Here is a 17617-nt window from a genome sequence, read left to right on the forward strand (position 1 = left end):
TTCTCTTTAGAGTAGTCGAACAATCCAAAGAAAACATCTTTAAAACAGAAAGAAAAACATTTCCTTCTGTGTTCTATACATAAAAAAGTTTGGAACAATATGAACAATTTTCACATTTGGGAATCGGTTCAGTTGAATTGTGATAAAGATCCGACTGAAAAGAACGATTGACTCGCGAATCGAACAGCACCACTGGAGGCGTATCCGTGCAGAACCTGAGCTTAAATCCGCACCCTGCTTTACATTATCGCATTCATTGAACCTTCCTCGTCTCAGAGCAGCAACAGCGAGCATTTACAGCAATGGCCAATTACATCCATGTCCCAGATGGCGCACCGGAGGTTCCTAAATTAGACGTGACTGTAGATGAGCACGATTACAGAGCCGGAGCGCTGAAACTCGTCAAGACGCTCAGACCCCACTGGAAACCTTCTGAGGTCAAAATGAAGGTAATTCTCGTGTCTTTTGTCGTCTCTTACAATTCGGGTGGTCGCACGCCGACCCTAACTAAAGCAGAAAGTCGGCATGTGCTGACAGCAGCTCGTTTAACGTCTTATATAATGCAAAAAAGCGAAGTTAAGCGTGTTGCGCCTTGAAATCCGGAGCTGCGTCACCAGATAGACCCAGTCTGCACCATGGCGCTAAGCAGAGGCACTGCAGCCAATGCGAGCTGTCAAAGCGTTAATGTTGTAACGCTCATTCATTAAACTATATAGCTATTGCATGCATGCTACAAAGTGTTTATTGCACCATTACAATTGCAGTGAAAATTACAGCAACGGTGATAAAGATAAAGCAAAATTTCAAAGGGAAGATGGTGGGTGGTGGATTCTTGGAATTTGTGCGTTGAATTTTTTATTTGTTACTTTTAACTAAGGTAATTATTCCTTTAATCTACTTAGTATCTATTTTTATGTTAGTACTACTTAATAAATTACTGTATTAAGTATTCCAGTAGTGATTAGTATATTTTTTTAGTTAGCCACTAGTACTTATTCATCACATACTAGTTTACTATTCTTCTGGAAGCTTGTTTCCGCCAAAAAATAAAATAAAAAATGTAATTACAACTTTTTCTCTCAAAGTTCTGACTTTTTTTCCCTCAGAATTGTGAGATATAAAAATGCAGTTGCGAGTTATAAAGTAAGAATTGTGAGATATAACCTCGCAATTCTAAAAAAATATAGTCAAAATTGCATTTTCTAAAATATCTCGCATTTTTTGACCTTTTTTTTGTGAGTTCAGCTCACAATTCTGACATTCTGAGTTTATATCTCGCAATTATGACTTGAAAGGAAAAAATCAGAATTCAGAATTGTGGGATATAAACTTACAATTGCAAGAAAAAAAGTTGAAATTACGAGATATAAACTCGCAATCGCAATTTTTTATTATTTATATCTCGAAATTTTGATCTGCGACTATATCTCAGAATTGCGAGTTTATATTTCGGAAATTAGATATTATACTTCGCAATTGTTTATGTCTCACAATTGTGAGAAAAAAAGTCAGAATTGAAGGATATAAAGCACAATTGTGAGAAAAAAAGTTAAAATTACAAGATATAAACTTGCAATTGCAAGAAAAAAACCTTACTTTTAATATTTATATCTCGCAATTCTGACTTGCAACTATATCTCAGAATTGCGAGTTTATATTTCGCAAATCAGATATTATACTTCGCAATTGTTTATGTCTCACAATTGTGAGAAAAAAAGTCAGAATTAAGGGATATAAAGCACAATTCTGAAAAGAAGGTCAGAATTGAGGGATATAAAGCACAACTATGAGAATAAAAAGTCAAAATGACCAGATATAAACTCGCAATTGCAAGAAAAAACGTATTTTTATTATTTATATCTCGAAATTTTGACCTGCGACTATATCTCAGAATTGCGAGTTTATATTTCGCAAATCAGATATTATACTTCGCAATTGTTTATGTCTCACAATTGTGAGAGAAAAGTCAGAATTGAGGGATATAAAGCACAATTCTGAAAAAAAGGTCAGAATTGAGGGATATAAAGCACAACTATGAGAATAAAAAGTCAAAATGACCAGATATAAACTCGCAATTGCAAGAAAAAACTTATTTTTATTATTTATATCTCGAAATTCTGACTTGCGACTATATCTCAGAATTGCGAGTTTATATTTCGCAAATCAGATATTATACTTCGCAATTGTTTATGTCTCACAATTGTGAGAGAAAAGTCAGAATTGAGGGATATAAAGCACAATTCTGAAAAAAAGGTCAGAATTGAGGGATATAAAGCACAACTATGAGAATAAAAAGTCAAAATGACCAGATATAAACTCGCAATTGCAAGAAAAAACTTATTTTTATTATTTATATCTCGAAATTCTGACTTGCGACTATATCTCAGAATTGCGAGTTTATATTTCGCAAATCAGATATTATACTTCGCAATTGTTTATGTCTCACAATTGTGAGAAAAAAAAGTCAGAATTGTGAGATAAAAAGTAATTTTTAAATATAAATATTTGCTATATTTGCTAAATAGCTTTGCTATTACTTATTAGGTACTAGAACCAATTAATGAGGCCTGAATGCACTGGAAATGTATGTATACAACACTTTGGTTACACTTTATTTTATGGTGTTCATTACAGTGTAATTAAACATTTAAGTATTGAGTAATAATACGTAACTACATGTATTAACCACATTTGGGTGTGGTTTAGGGTTAGTTGCATGTAATTATGCTCAATTTGTGGTAAATATTATAGTAACTACATGTATCAAGGACACTAAAATAAAGTGTTACCAACATTTAAAAAAAGCTTTTGAATAACCATTAGTTAATGATTTCTTAAAAATGATATAACATAGTAATGCTAGGTAATGTTTTTAATGAAAGTTATTATAAAGTGATATAGTTTAATGTGCTTTCGATGAGAATCGGTGGGTCCTTTGGTTTTGAAAAACCCTGTTTAATGTCATTTACTGTTCTTACAGTTTGACATGATAAATGTATGAAGTATGAGGAAGCTATTTTAGGATTTTCTTCCCACAGCAGTGCATTATGGTCATACAGCATTCCTCATTTCTAAAATGGGTCGAAGTCAATATTTATGTAGGATAGTCAAAGTAAAGGCATTTGTTTGCTATCCAGTGAAGTTACTGTATCACTAGTAGGTGTGTGCTTACAGTCGACACAGAAAGACGGCTGTGACGGTGACATTACACTGCTTTGTGCAGCTCAGAGTGCTCTGCGTTCATACAAGATTGATTAACCTGAGATGGGTGGACTCAGGAGTACAGTGAAGGAGTTTTCCAAGAACAAATACATTTCATATGACTTCTCATTCTCCTAGAAGTTTTTGGTCTTTCCAGACAAGCAGCTTCTCAAGTAGTTTCTTGGAAGCTTATTAAGTCAGTTTCACTGATTACGGAACCTGCATCTATTGACTATTGACCACAGCGATAACAATGCTCAATGTGACGGTTCAGGTTTCCGTCTCCTTGGTGTTGTTGAGGACTGTGGAGATAGGAATGCTTTCTTTAACTGTGCACCAGGGGAGACACCTTGAATCAAGTTTTTCAAGTGTTTAGTAATGACATTGGATCGAACTTCCTCTGCATTTTGGATTGTGGAAATTTCCATGATGTAGTTGGTGCTTTATTGGTCATACAATGACTTTGCCTCGAAACTTCTTTGGTGCTCAAGGGATTTTGAAGAGCATCCAAACAACATTGATCTTCACTGTGTGAAAACACTAAAGATGTTCTTCAAAATATAATACAAATCCTTCGGTCATAAAGGTTTTTGAGTGACATGAAGGTGAGTAAAGGATGACAGAATTTTCATTTTGAAGTTATCTGTCACTTTAAGCTACAAATAAACCACAAATGAACTCACTTCCCCATTACAGTGTAAACCCGCACATCCGAAGCCTCCATCCGGATGAAAAGTCAGCAGTCTGTAATAATATTCTTGCAAACTGAACACTGTTTAGCCTGAGGTGCTGAACAGTGTTTCCTTGTATAAACAAAGTTGGTAGGGGTGTGTCACGTCGCTCGCATGTGGGAGGGAAACTAGATATGTATTGGGTTGTTTTCATCAACTTTGAAACAAAATTGAGTGCTCAGCACATGCCAGGCTCTGACCCTGGCAGAAATCAAATTCCTGACGTTCCGCCCACTGCCAGTCAATCCCATATAGTACAGATGATTGTGGTCTGGAATGCTTGGCGTCCCAAACGCTCCATTAGTAGACAATGTAAATTTGTTCAGCTCTGTCACACTGAATGCACCTTCTTTTGTGCTGGTTTTAATCCTAAATAAACTAAAAGTAAACATTTTTTTTTGTTGTTTTGGTTATGTTGAGCTTGATGTTTCCTCTTTTTGTATACTTATAAATATAAGGTTTCTCTTCAGCTGATCAAGTGCCGAGAAACCGAAAAGGAACACGAGGCATGTGATGCTGATCCCAACAAAGAGTCTTTTAATGTGAAGCATCACTAAAGTTTAACCTCAAACCATCTTAAGGAGCTAAAAATGATAACCTCTTCACTTCTTTCTTCCTCTTTCTGCAGTTTTTCACTGATGGCATCACAAACAAGCTGATTGGCTGTTACGTCGGCGGGTCCATGCAGGAAGTAGTCCTGGTACGGGTCTACGGGAACAAGACGGAACTGTTTGTGGACCGTGAAAACGAAGTGAAGAGCTTCCGTGTCCTGCAGGCACACCGGTGCGCTCCGCGACTCTACTGCACCTTCAACAACGGCCTGTGCTATGAGTTTCTGCAGGGTGTGGCCCTGGAGCCCGAGCACATCCGCAGCCCTGCCATCTTCAGGTTAGAAACTACATGTTCAAGTGGGCTGATCATCAGATCATCCCTCATAATACTGAGCTAATTGATTCAGGATGGCGTGACGGAGATGGAGACACCGGCGTTGACCTCCAACTAGCCAGACAGTTGTCACAGAACCCCAAACCTTACCCAGTAATCCCTTAAGACATGAATGACGCACTGCACTCTCTCTCACACACTGACCCAGGCCTCCCGCCAATACGTGTCAGGTCTCAGACAGCTGAGAGAGAACAAGGCTACTGTGTTAGCAGGGTGATGACGTGATAAAATGTTGGCAGTTAAACTATTTTAAATGCACTATACTGTTCAAAAGTTTGGGGTTAGTAAAAAAAAACAAAAACTTTTATTCAACAAGGATGCATTAAAGGGTTAGTTCACCCAAAAATGAAAATTCTGTCATTAATGACTCACCCTCATGTCGTCCCAAACCTGTAAGAACTTTGTTCATCTTCGGAACACAAATTAAGATATTTTTGATGAAATCTAAGAGATTTCTGTCTGTCCATAGACAGCAATTTAACCACCACTTTCAAGGTCCAGAAAGGTACTAAAGACATCGTTAAAATAGTCCATGTGACTGCTGTGGTTCAACCTTAATGTTATGAAGCGACGAGAATATTTTTTGTGTGCAAAAACAAAACAAAAATACTGAGCCGGCGTTCTGACGTAGAACCCGGAATAGAACCTGAATAAAGTCATTATTTTTGTATTGTTTTTGCACACAAAAAGTATTCTCGTCGCTTTATAAAATTAAGGTTGAACCACGGCACTCACGTGGACTATTTTAACGATGTCTTTAGTACGTTTCTGGACCTTGAAAGTGGTGGTTAAATTGCTGTCTATGGACAGACAGAAATCTCTTGGATTTCACCAAAAATATCTTGTGTTCTGAAGATGAACGAAGGTCTTACGGGTTTGGTACGACATGAGGGTGAGTAAATAATGACAGAATTTTCATTTTTGGGTGAACTAACCCTTTAAATTGACCAAAAGAGACATTTATAATGTTACAAAATATTTCTATTTCAAATAAACGTTCTTTTGAAATTTCTCTTGAGCAGCACAACTGTTTTCAACATTAATAATAATAAGAAAGGTTTCATAAGCACCAAATCAATGATTTCTGAAGGATCATGTGACACTGAAGACTGGCTAGTAAAAATTCAGCTTTGCCATCAGAGGAATAAATTACATTTTAAAATCTATTAAAGTAAAAAAGTTTTTTTTTTTTTTAATTGTAATAATATTTTTTACAATATTACTGTTTTCACTGTATTTTTCATCTAATAAATGCAGCCATGGCGGGTGAGCATTAGAGACTTCTTTCAAAAGCGAACAATTTTTACCAACCCCAAACTTTTGAACGGTTTGTAAGTATTACATACTGTAGGGTTCAAAAATGAACATTTAGTCTAAACCTGAAAATAAACTGATTTTATTTGTTTACAGGAACATTGCAAGGCAGTTGGCAAAATATCATGCCATACATGCCCACAATGGCTGGGTGCCCCAGTCAGACCTCTGGCTGAGAATGAGCAAGTACTTTTCTCTTGTTCCTACACACTTCGAGGACCCTGAGATGGACCAGAGGTGAGCTTTAAATTTAAGGATTGCACCATGTTTTGGTATGCTTTGATGTTGTTTAGCAAAGCAGAACATGTAGAGTAAAACCCTTAGGTATAACGTCTTGGAGATACAGAAGCTGTCAATACAAGTAGATTCAGATCTCAAATTCATTTGCTTGTGGTTTGAGAATCCTCACAATGCTAAATGACATGATTCATCCTGGCACGGATCCATGTTTGTACAGGTGCAAGTTCAGAACAACACATTAAAAAATTGTCAAATTTTAATTTCTACAAATTCATTTAGCAGAAATACTCTTTAATAATAATAATATTTTTAATATAACTCCTTTTAAAGTTAGCTTCTCAAGGTGCTTTACATGAGACGAAAAAGGATAAATTATAAAACAATATGAACATGTATGACATTTTTAATAATAAAACAATTAAAAGGCAATTAGGCTGTTCTGAAATAATGTTTTATGATTAGATTTAAATATTCTTAAAGTCATTGCCTCTCTAATGTTGGTAAATAGCCATAAATGCAGATGCAACTAAATTTGTACATTGTCTGAAGGAAATGCTTGTACGAAACTGCAAAACTGGGACATGGAGTGTTTTTTTTTTTTTTTTTTTTACCACATTGCTATGTAGGTTGCTAGGGTGTTTGTCCAAGTAAAGTTTGAGCAATATAAATAGTTCAGGTAGGCTTGAATTTAGTGTTGGATTAAAAAGTTAAGGCGCCATCAGTTATTGTGCAACAACCTGTAACAACATATTACATGCCCATACAGTGTTTCTGTGGTTACCTTACTATTTATAGACAATACTTTTGCACTCATATTTTGAAGTAGTTTGGCATCAGTAACGGAAATGAAGGTTTTTATGATCTTTATCTGACTGAGTAAGGCAGATATGGGTACAATGTGCCTTAATTGAATCACACTGGAACACAAAAGCGCGTTTGTGTTTTCTGAATGCATGTATGTGTCATTTGTTCCCAGGCTGAACAGTGAGGTGCCCAGCTCCGCATGTCTTAGAGACGAGATGATCTGGCTTCAGCAGAGCCTTTCTAAACTGGGTTCCCCAGTCGTTCTCTGTCACAACGATCTGCTCTGTAAGAACATCATCTACAACCAAAAGGAAGGTGAGTCCAACAAACCCCACCAGCTTCCTTCAGCCACAGCGTTTGTTTCCCCAACCCCCCCTGCCTAAGGTAGGCTTAAATTAAGTGTTTTCACCTCTGAAATATAGCATGGATGAGCTTTCCTAAAGGATGGTAATATTACATTCTCATCCAATTTCATCAAGGGATCAGGAGAATCCACTGGTTTCCATAAATGTGTTTTCTGTTCTTGAAAATCAAAAGCAAAAAGTGTGTTTTTGTTTGCTCTGGGGAATGTTGCTGTGATGCTGTTTACTATCTTCATGATGTAGAGGCTGGCGACTGTCTGCGCTACCTGAGCCACGGGATGGAGAGTGAGAGTGAGACTCCGGTCATTCCTGTTATGCAGAACTTTCATTTCTGTGAATTTAATTATGAAATTAGGAAGTATAAAACTCTATACTTGACTTTCATAAATATGCTCTGGTCAGGCTTATGCACTTCAGCTTTATTTATACAATGGCAAGAAGAAGAAAAAAAAAACAGGAAGGAAAATAAAAGCTAAAATAAGCCATTTGATGACTTTTAACCACGTTTTTACATTTAGTAAAACAAGGTTTATCTAAAACATGTAAATTAGACAAGGAAAAAACAATTGCAATGCAATAATTTCAATTTGGTTTCAGTGGATGTTGACATTTTTGTCAAGCTCTCAAGTGTTAAAACTATATTAAAACTGTTATATAATAAATTCTATTTATAACTATAAATAATAAAATGTGTATATAATTACTATTAAAAAATAAATGAAATAAATTTAAATTATTACATTATTAATGTAACTTAATACTTAATTCTGACCATAAAATGGGCTTTATATTTTACCCTATATATCAGGACATATATGACGGGGACACTAAAATAATCAGCATAACAGGAATGACCCACATGGAAGAATATGAGCATGAGAAAATGGCTGCTCTGCCACAGCAGTAGTGTGAGAACGTATAGTTCCTGTCTCTCACCTTTTTTTTTTTTTTTTTCTTTTGAGGCGGTCAAACCGATTATAACCAGCACGTATCAGTTGCCCTAAAGGTATCAGTTGCCCCTAAAAACTGTTCTTGGAGCAGTAAATAATTCACAAGAAGCGATTAGCGATCGGGTCATGGAAATCTGCTTCGAGAACAGGGCTTGGGGGCAACTACGACCTTGGGCACTTGTTTGTATTTGAATTTTGAGAGAGGAAGGAGGCTCTGTTTTCAGAAAAAAAGCCAAGCCACTTCCTCCAACTCGCTTTTAACACGCAGACCGAGGGGTGAGAGGAAGTTTTCACTGTAAAATGTTTAAGTTTTTGACAACCCTGCACTCTCAGCCCCCTCCCCTTCCCGCCGAGACCTATAGAAAGCGAGAGCGGGAGCGTTACGCAATATAGCCCTGCTTTCCGAGACCGTATTTGTTTTTGTTTTTCATGCCTATTGTTGACACTCAAGTTTGAGAGTCCCACAGGCTCAACCTGCACAGGAAGCCATCGTGGCATTTGCATAGAGCCAGTAAAACTTGGGGCCTCATTGGATGGCTAATCGACCAATGGGGATGCTGTGTGGTGGGGGTGTGCGTTTATGAGATGAGCCGTGTTTGTTCTTAAAGGGGGAGGTGCCCAATGGCCTCTCTGCAGTGAAGCTGTGTGTGTTCTGTGACAGATGTGAGTTTGCCCAAATCTCTTCATCTGCTGCACAGGGCTATAGCCACTGACTGGAGGTGTTCAGTGTGTCCCGCTAGGACGCCACCGGGTCCGGTAACCACCTCACGTGTCTCTTTCTGTAGACCAACACTTCTGTCCAATGTCAATCAAACTTTTTTCTACACACCATAAGCTCTAGAGCACTGGGAATGCAAGGCCACATAAAGTCAAACACACATTAGGTGCACTAATGTTACATGTAACAGACCAGGCAGTGATTTAACCAATAATACATTACACATACGTAGAACGAGAGGAGTAAGGCTTTGTATTCTGAATTCAACACTCTTTACATCACATGACCAATCAAGTCATTGCTTGCTAGACCACTGCTATACAGACTATGTGCCACTAGATGGCGACGTTGCCCATTTTCTCTCCTTTGCCTCCTCTGTCCTTCCAGCCCTGGTCTTACAGTACAGCCGTCTCCCATTTTTTCGTTTAGCATTTTCTAAAGTTGTAAACTTTTCTCTAACCCTGAATGGTTTTTCCATTTTTTTTTTGCTTTATTTTACTCTTTTTTTACTTTCACTGTTTTACAGAAGACTGTTTGCGCAAGGCGCTCTTTCTTTTACCAGCCACAAGATTTCCTGGAAAAGGTCAAAAATTTGCAATGGCTCTGCTCACTTTCTTAATAATTTGTAATCGAGTCGGAATTATTGTTTGTTTTCATTTGTAAATATCCTAAAATTAATAATGATTCTGATAATGCACAATTCCCAAAATGAAAACTGATTGCAAGTTTTTCACTTTTCCTCTCAGCAGACTCATGTAAATGGGTGATTCATTAATAAGATACACTTTTATATTAATAACACAGGAAATTTTAGTTATAAATTGTATCGAAATATAATTTTTTTCAATTATCCCTAAACCTGAACTGTATGTACATGTTTTTGTCCAAAACACAAAATCAAAAACCTCCAATAGCCTTGATCAGTACTTGATCGGGATTACTGGATGTGACATTTTTTTTAAATGAAATGAAACTTCGCTCTTCAAAGTGTCCCTAATTGAAGAATCACCCAAATCTAGCATGCTATTTTTTTCCCCTACATACATGCTATGAGTGCATGACATCTGTCCCCATGTCTTGTTCATCTTCTGTCATTTGTTTATTCTTTCTTGTCTTGCACCAGAATGCAAATCCTTACTCCTTTTCCCAGATGTGATTTGAGTCATTTAAATAGCAGAAAATGTCCATGTAGTGTTGGTTTGCTAATACAGGCAATAGATTGTTACAGTAAAAAAGAACAAGGGTTAAGAAGACAATGCCCGTGTGCTTTTCTAAACAAAATCTCATTTGTTTCCCCTCCTGCAGGAAATGTCAAATTCATTGACTACGAATATGCTGGGTACAATTACCAAGCCTTTGACATTGGGAATCACTTCAATGAATTTGCAGGTAATGCGATAAGACCAAAAATTAAGTCATTTTGGGCACTTGTACAAGAGAAAAAAAACCCTGCTTAACCGTGATTCAAAGATATAATGTGAATGGTGGTGGGTGTGGGCTTTTTGTGATTGACAGGTCTGAATGAGGTGGACTACACCCTTTATCCTAGTCGAGAGCTCCAGTTGCAGTGGCTCCGAGCCTATCTGGAGGCCTACAAGGAGTACAAATCACAGGGCAAACAGGTCTCTAATACTGAAGTGGAGGTCCTTTACGTGCAAGTCAACCGCTTCGCCTTGGTGAGTTGAAACTGGATTTATCCGCCACGGTCTGGAATTGTGACGCATTTTGATCCATCTGCACGCTGCCAAACTAAACATCAGGCTTTTGTTTTTTCAATTTAATTACTTTCTTTAATGCCAGCATTTTACAAAGTAAACTGGAACATCGTGAGCAGTTTAACTATTTAGCAGGTAGATCGTCTGTATTAGAGTGACGATTGAAAGTAGACAAAGGTATGAATAGTGATTGCAAGTAGTCAGAGAAGGAGCCTTGACATTCTGCCCACCTTTTTAGAGATTCACAAGCATCTAATGAGAGGACCTCTGGGTGTTTGTGTGCGTGCAGGTCATTCTTTGACGATCGAGTTGCACACCTGCTCTTCAGTCCTTTCTTGATGATGATATTTACTTCAGTGAGGAAAACTAATTGAAAATCCAGTTTACTCTTGCAGTTCAGTCTTTTGTGATCAGTAGATGTGTTAAAAGCAGAGCAGACATTTTTTAATTTCCAGTCTGTCAGGGGAAGAAGAGGGAAAAAAGCCCTCAAAGAAAAAATGTATCCTCTGGATCTCTGCAAAGAAAACTGGCGAATAAAACTGAGAGAGGCACCATTTTCTCTCTCTGTCTCTGAGAGGGACCTTGAGAGATGCTAAAACAAATGCTAGAGGAATGTGAGGTGAGGCTTAGTGAATGGATGCGAGTGTTTGTTGCCTTCATTTTGGATTCCTTTTTCTGAGGCCTTATTTGAGAGCTCAGAGAAAACTGAAGAGATGCCCAAGAATATAATGATATTAATCAGAATATGGGCATATTCTGATTATGTAAGCATCATGTAAACAAACTAACCTGCCATAAACAGATTAAACTATAATTATTTTTTTTGGAAATTTTTGGTTTTTGGAAATCTGAATAAGACAGCTGGCTTATGCCTGTATTAATCATAAATGAATGTTCAGTATACATTATCTAAAATTCTACCTATATTATATCATTTAAATGATATAACGTGAAACAAAGGTAATTTTGGGTGACGATTTTTACGATCGGAGTAAACGCAAACCGAATTAAAAAGTGGAGTATTCCTATTTTAGTCACATTATCGAAGTGCATTATAGACATGTACAGACATGTTCGCTGCATTTTGCAACAGGACATATACACACATGGCAGTGTTCAACCGTTTGACGGCAAACGCAAAGAGCCTGGCTTCAAGCTAGAAAGCACATTTTTGGTCTTAGCAGGAAACGATAGTAATGTTAAGAATTATGAAAGAAATGGATATTATGAAGTGCCCGCAAGAACAGGATGGCGACATCTTTAAAACAGTTGCAGAACGAATGGGGGAAGAAGGTTACATACTTTCGGCTGAACATAATAAAAAAATGAAACACCCAAAATAGGGCTGGGCGATATATCGCATGGTATTGTCACGCGCATTTCGTCAGTAAAGTCGGTTCCCTGATTACCGCTAAATCGCCATCACCTGCTTTCAAATGGAGCGGCATTTAATAGCCAGAGCCGTAGTTCACTGACAAGCTGCGCAATATCGCGTTCATTATCGAAGGCGATTCATCTGCGATAATGAACGCGATATTGCGTAGCTTGTCAGTGAACTATGGTTATGTCTATTAAATGCAGCTCCATTTGAAAGCAGGTGATGGCGATTTAGCGGTAATCAGGGAACCGGCTTTACTGACGAAATGCGCGTGTCAATCGCATGCGATATATCGCCCAGCCGTAACCCAAAATATTTATGTTGATACTTGAAAATCTGGAGGGAACATCAGATGACGTGGCATAAGGACGTGTGCTATTAATCGATCTATGTTCTATAACATGTAAAATGGGAATATAAAAGGAATATTAATCAGTAATTAGATTATTGCTGTCCTTGTAAATATACATGTATAATAATATTTCACACCATTACTGTTTTTACTGCATTTTTGATTAAATAAATACAGTCCTAAACTTAAACTTAAATAAAATAATGATATCATTGAATTCATTTAACCAGTATTGCCAAATAATATCTCTATATATTCCAAGGACTTGTCATCTTAGACGGATGTGAGTGTGTGGTGCCCATCGAAGCTCTTGCTTTAGTACGTCACCTTGATGTTTACACACCATCTTCACATGCCTAGGCCAGGAAACATGGAGTTTTATAAAAGATGGTCTGAATATGCTCAGAGATAGTGTCTGAGGGGGTTCAGGACCCTTGACTCTAGCAGAGACAAACATTTATTCTGTGCAGTTGAGCGAAAAACACTGAGGATAGAGACTTTATTATAGGCCAGCAAACCCGTGATCTTTACTCACATGATGGCAGGAGTGATTCAGTCTCATCAGAGGGGCTTTTATATATATATGCCACATTTTATAAGCTTTTACTTTGCTGTCAGTGATCCAGAATCAACACAAATAACTTCCATGTAGTTATCTTTTTTCCTTTTTTAATGGGTCCACTAAAAGGAAGCAGTCTTTGCTTAGAAAGGCGTGGGTCAAATGTTTCCAAGCAACAATACAACACACAATCTGTCACAGTAACTCCAGTGTCAGGGAGAGTCTCACTATGCCAGTCAAGAATATTTCTTAGTCCCATTTTACCCTGAAATCATTAAGAAAAAATGTTGTTTTTATTAAATGAAGCCTGCTTTTTGGAGGAACATTAAGATTTGTGCATTGTGATATTATTTTTAAAGCAGTGCCCACCTCCTCTTCTCAGTGCAAAAAAAAAAAACTCATTGATTTAATGGGAACAAATTATTTAAAAAAAAAAAAATCTAAAATATTAATACATTAGGGTAGTGTTTGTTGTACTGAATTTAAGTTGAACTGATTCCAGTAAAAAAAAATATATATTAATAATTATGTCTATATTTTAAAACCAAAAATCTTAATAAAAAATATACAAATAGAGTTTTATATAGTTATTTTTATATATTACTGTAGTATTTTTTTAATGTTCAAGTTTTACTAATTTTCTAATGTGTGTTATGTCATTTTTATTCATTTATATTTTAACTTTAATTTATTTTTATTTTAGTTTTAGTCATTTTTAAGTTAGTTGCCAATGCAACATTTCTAATTTGATCAGAGTTTTTCATCTAATACCGAAACATTTTTTCAGTTAATGGAAATTATTTTTTAACATTTTTAGTTTTAGTCAACAATGACAACACTGATATATATATATATATATATTAATATAATTTAATAATTTCTTATTAAATTATATTAAATTATAAAATTATTATATTAAATTATATAGTAATATAATTTCTTCTTTTTTCTTTTGGTATACAATATGACATTTCTTTTTTAGATTTACCCGTCAATACCCCGATTTCTTCCTCTGTGAAAAAAGTAAAGGAAAAGTTCTTCATTTTTTCCTCATGGTGTTTGGTTTTCGTTCTCCCCAGGCATCTCATTTCTTCTGGGGACTGTGGGCATTAATCCAGGCTCAGTACTCCACCATTGACTTTGACTTCTTGGGGTAAGTTTTATCTTCTCAACAACAATATCCACATAATCGAGGTTCAAAAAATGTATTCTCACTCTTTTCCACCACATTTTCTTTCGCAGATATGCAGTTCTCCGTTTCAACCAGTACTTCAAGATGAAACCCGAGGTGACTTCACTGCACCTTCCAGAATAATCTCTCAGGTCGTGGCTTGCGCTACTCTAGAGAAGGGCTCCCCCTGGTGGACTTAAGAACTAGCTGGAGGTCTCTTCAGTTCGTAGACTGAACACTGCACTTACTTGTCTGAACACGTCATTTTAGATAAGCCCCAAAATCATTTCTGAACTCAAAGTTGGTTTAGTGTTGTAGAAAACCAAGCACCTAAGTCCTCCTCCTCCTCGCTTTTATGTGGCGATCGAGAGAGAGGGTCACCCCAGTGCCCTAGTTCATGATATTGCCAATTGAGGAAGCAAACAACTGACATATAGATAGCTTACTCTGGAGCCTTGACTTGCCAATGTATATGAAGAGTGAGCCTGGGAGAATCTTAAATAAAGAAAAGCTCCCCAGATACCCATCCTCCAAGGACAGGGAACCTCAGACAACAACAATTATTATCAAAAGACAAGAGAGGAGGCCCACTGGGTCTGTTTTTAGCAACTAACTATCATCCTAAAGGTCATTCCTGCTTGTTTACACAACTTTTAAGGGGAGAAATCGGTGTACTGTAAGATATTGTTGGGTTTACTGTATTCATAGTCTCTGATTGTGTCTAAACGGCAAACTTTGGGCCTGCCTGTTCCTACGAGGGTTGTTCCTGGCACAGCTGTGGTATAAGATGTGTAATTCAGGGACCAATAGAAGCTTCGTTGTACATTTCTGGCAGACGATTCCTCCCTCAACCTCTCACTGTGAACCACTGTATAACGCATTCATAATGTTTCTCATTGTTTTCTCAGCGTGGTGCTTGGAGAAGGTAGATGCACAGTAGCCGTGGCTACAATGAGCCGGTAGCTAATCTGAAGCCCACACCAAAGTGCTGATATTTCTTGCTTGTATATTACGCACAGTATATTTTTCCACATTAGAAATAACGTGGTAATATTTACAGTTCAAACGGTGGATTTTGTACTTATTTAAATGGCGCCGGTAAAGAGATCACTCACTTTTTTCTCGGAGGTATCGGTGAATTCTTTGTAATGGATGTATTTTTTGGAAGCCTTAATGAAGATGGCGTCGCCTGCTGAACGCACTAAAGCTTTTGTATTCATGCTCCCCGTCCGCATAGCTAAACGACAGGCCTTTTTGCACAAACCGACTGCTTTGAGAACAAAACCAGTCCTCACTTTATCTTGCGATGGGCCGCTCTTTCTGCTTAAGACGTAGTTTTAACCGCACATGTTGGGAGTAGAGATTTTGGTAACACTTTATTTTACAGGGTCCCTGTTACACATGTTACTAAACTGAACTGCTATAGTAAATAGAGTTTATATGTTTCCACAAGTCGCTCTGCACAGTAATGACGTAGTACTTAATTAATATTACTCAGAACCAAGGTCAGAAATTAATCTAAATGCCAGAAATTGACAAAAATGTACTAGAATTTAAAATGTGGTGGAAAACAACGTCCCTGTTGTGGTAAATAATTTTTTTCTTTACAGAAATATTTTTTTATCATTACATACACTAATGCTGTTCAAAAGTTTGGGGTCACTGAGATTTTTTTTTTTTTTTTTGAAAGAAATTCAGTTCTTTTTTGCTATTCATCAAAGAATCCTGAAAAAACAATGATCATGGTTTTCACAAAAATATTAACCAGCACAATTGTCTTCAATATTGACACTGAAAATTCAGCTTTGCCATCACAGGAATAAATTACATTTACGATATATATTAAAATAGAAAACATCTCTTTTCAATTGAAATAATTTTTCTCAATTTGTGCTGTATTTTTGATCAAATAAATGCAGCATTGGTGAGACTTCTTTCAAAAACCTAACCAAGCAAATCTTACTGACCCCAAGCTTTTGAACAGTGTAATATTTGTTTTCATAATATGCTGATTTACTTGTGTTTAGACCATTTCAATTAAATTATTAATTATTGGACATAAAATGGACATAAATGATATTAGGGAAAAAGAATAGCCATCATAAATGTAAGAAATGAATCAATTCCAGTTAATTTCTGATGCTGCTCAGTACACATGAGCAATGTAATATAAAGTGTGACCAAGATTTTCCTTGAATTCCAAGAAGTTTTCTTGTGCAAACCTCAGCTCTGAGACTTGCCTTCGCACCGCCTGGCTACCCTCACTTACCTCAATATCCTGTGTCAGTTTGCCTATATCACAAACAACCATATACAATTCTGTAAATACTAGAAACTGTGAACTTCGGGTTGTTTATTGTATTTTAAAGTATGCTTCTTTTTCTATGCCAGTTCTTTTGTAACTGTCAAGTTTGCACCTTGATCACGTTTTTGAACTGTCAAGGACCACACAGAATGCTACATTTTTATTTTTATTTCTTTTTTTTTTATAGTAATACACCCAGAAAGGTTCATCATAATATTGGGAAATTTCTCACTTCTATAACTGATTTCTTTGCACTCTTTAGCATTTGTATAAAACTGGAAGTGATGGGTGGTTCCAACTTTCAGCCAATGAAGTGCTTCTGGTGAACATATAATGTATAGGACTGCCTCATGCAAGCATCTGCTGGCGGTTTTTAGTGTAGGTGTGTATGTACAACTGTAAACAAACGAAGAAAATCTTTGCTTATTATTAAACAATGTTCATTGCGCAAAACTAAACAGAGATATTCTTTTTCTAAACAGAAGTACTGTTATGTAGATTTAATAATAATCTGGGGATGAAATCCTGAAGTGTTGCATTTGTAGATTCTGTTTCAAATCATTTGAATAGAAATAAAAAATCTACGAGTTCTACTGTTCACGTGCCTCATTTCTTGTCTTGACTTCTCATTCTGCATAAAAGTAAAAGACTGTGCCATGAAAAATATTTTATGCAATTCACCTAGTTGATGTGTAATGATAGGCGCACACATAGCTCAGTATGTTTATGAAGAGCAATTCAAAAATGATAACGAAAGTTACACTGAGTAATAGATTGAGAGGGAGGGAGGGGGGGGCGCATTTTTTATTTTTTTTGCTAGAGTGTTTCAGAAAGAAATAATTATAACGGCGCTCCAGTTCAGACTGTAATTG

At 36.6% G+C, this 17617-nt stretch overlaps 1 protein-coding gene across 2 annotated transcripts; it reads left to right on the forward strand.

Annotated features, from left to right (window-relative positions):
- Window positions 1-185: 185 nt before the first annotated feature.
- Window positions 186-17343, forward strand: etnk1 (ethanolamine kinase 1). Of its 2 annotated transcripts, XM_048155939.1 has the most exons (8): window positions 189-449; window positions 4561-4820; window positions 6288-6428; window positions 7408-7550; window positions 10571-10654; window positions 10781-10941; window positions 14349-14422; window positions 14512-17343. In XM_048155939.1, the coding sequence occupies exons 1-8, from the start codon at window positions 303-305 to the stop codon at window positions 14582-14584; spliced, it is 1083 nt and encodes a 360-aa protein (XP_048011896.1). In that variant the 5' UTR covers window positions 189-302; the 3' UTR covers window positions 14585-17343. The 2 variants fall into 2 exon arrangements, with proteins under 2 accessions (XP_048011897.1, XP_048011896.1); XM_048155940.1 differs by lacking the exons at window positions 14349-14422; window positions 14512-17343 and adding an exon at window positions 9209-9303 and having other exon boundaries at window positions 186-449; window positions 10781-10918.
- Window positions 17344-17617: the final 274 nt, after the last annotated feature.

This window comes from Megalobrama amblycephala, linkage group LG14 (assembly GCF_018812025.1).
Source record: "Megalobrama amblycephala isolate DHTTF-2021 linkage group LG14, ASM1881202v1, whole genome shotgun sequence".
In the NCBI taxonomy this organism is placed as follows: Eukaryota; Metazoa; Chordata; class Actinopteri; order Cypriniformes; family Xenocyprididae; genus Megalobrama; species Megalobrama amblycephala.

Bases quoted from the DNA above. Each gene is read 5' to 3' on its own strand.
- etnk1 (XM_048155939.1), top strand. From the start codon at position 303: ATGGCCAATTACATCCATGTCCCAGATGGCGCACCGGAGGTTCCTAAA. The intron at 6,429-7,407 runs GTGAGCTTTAAA...ATTTGTTCCCAG, and splicing joins GACCCTGAGATGGACCAGAG to GCTGAACAGTGAGGTGCCCA. The intron at 7,551-10,570 runs GTGAGTCCAACA...CCCCTCCTGCAG, and splicing joins CATCTACAACCAAAAGGAAG to GAAATGTCAAATTCATTGAC.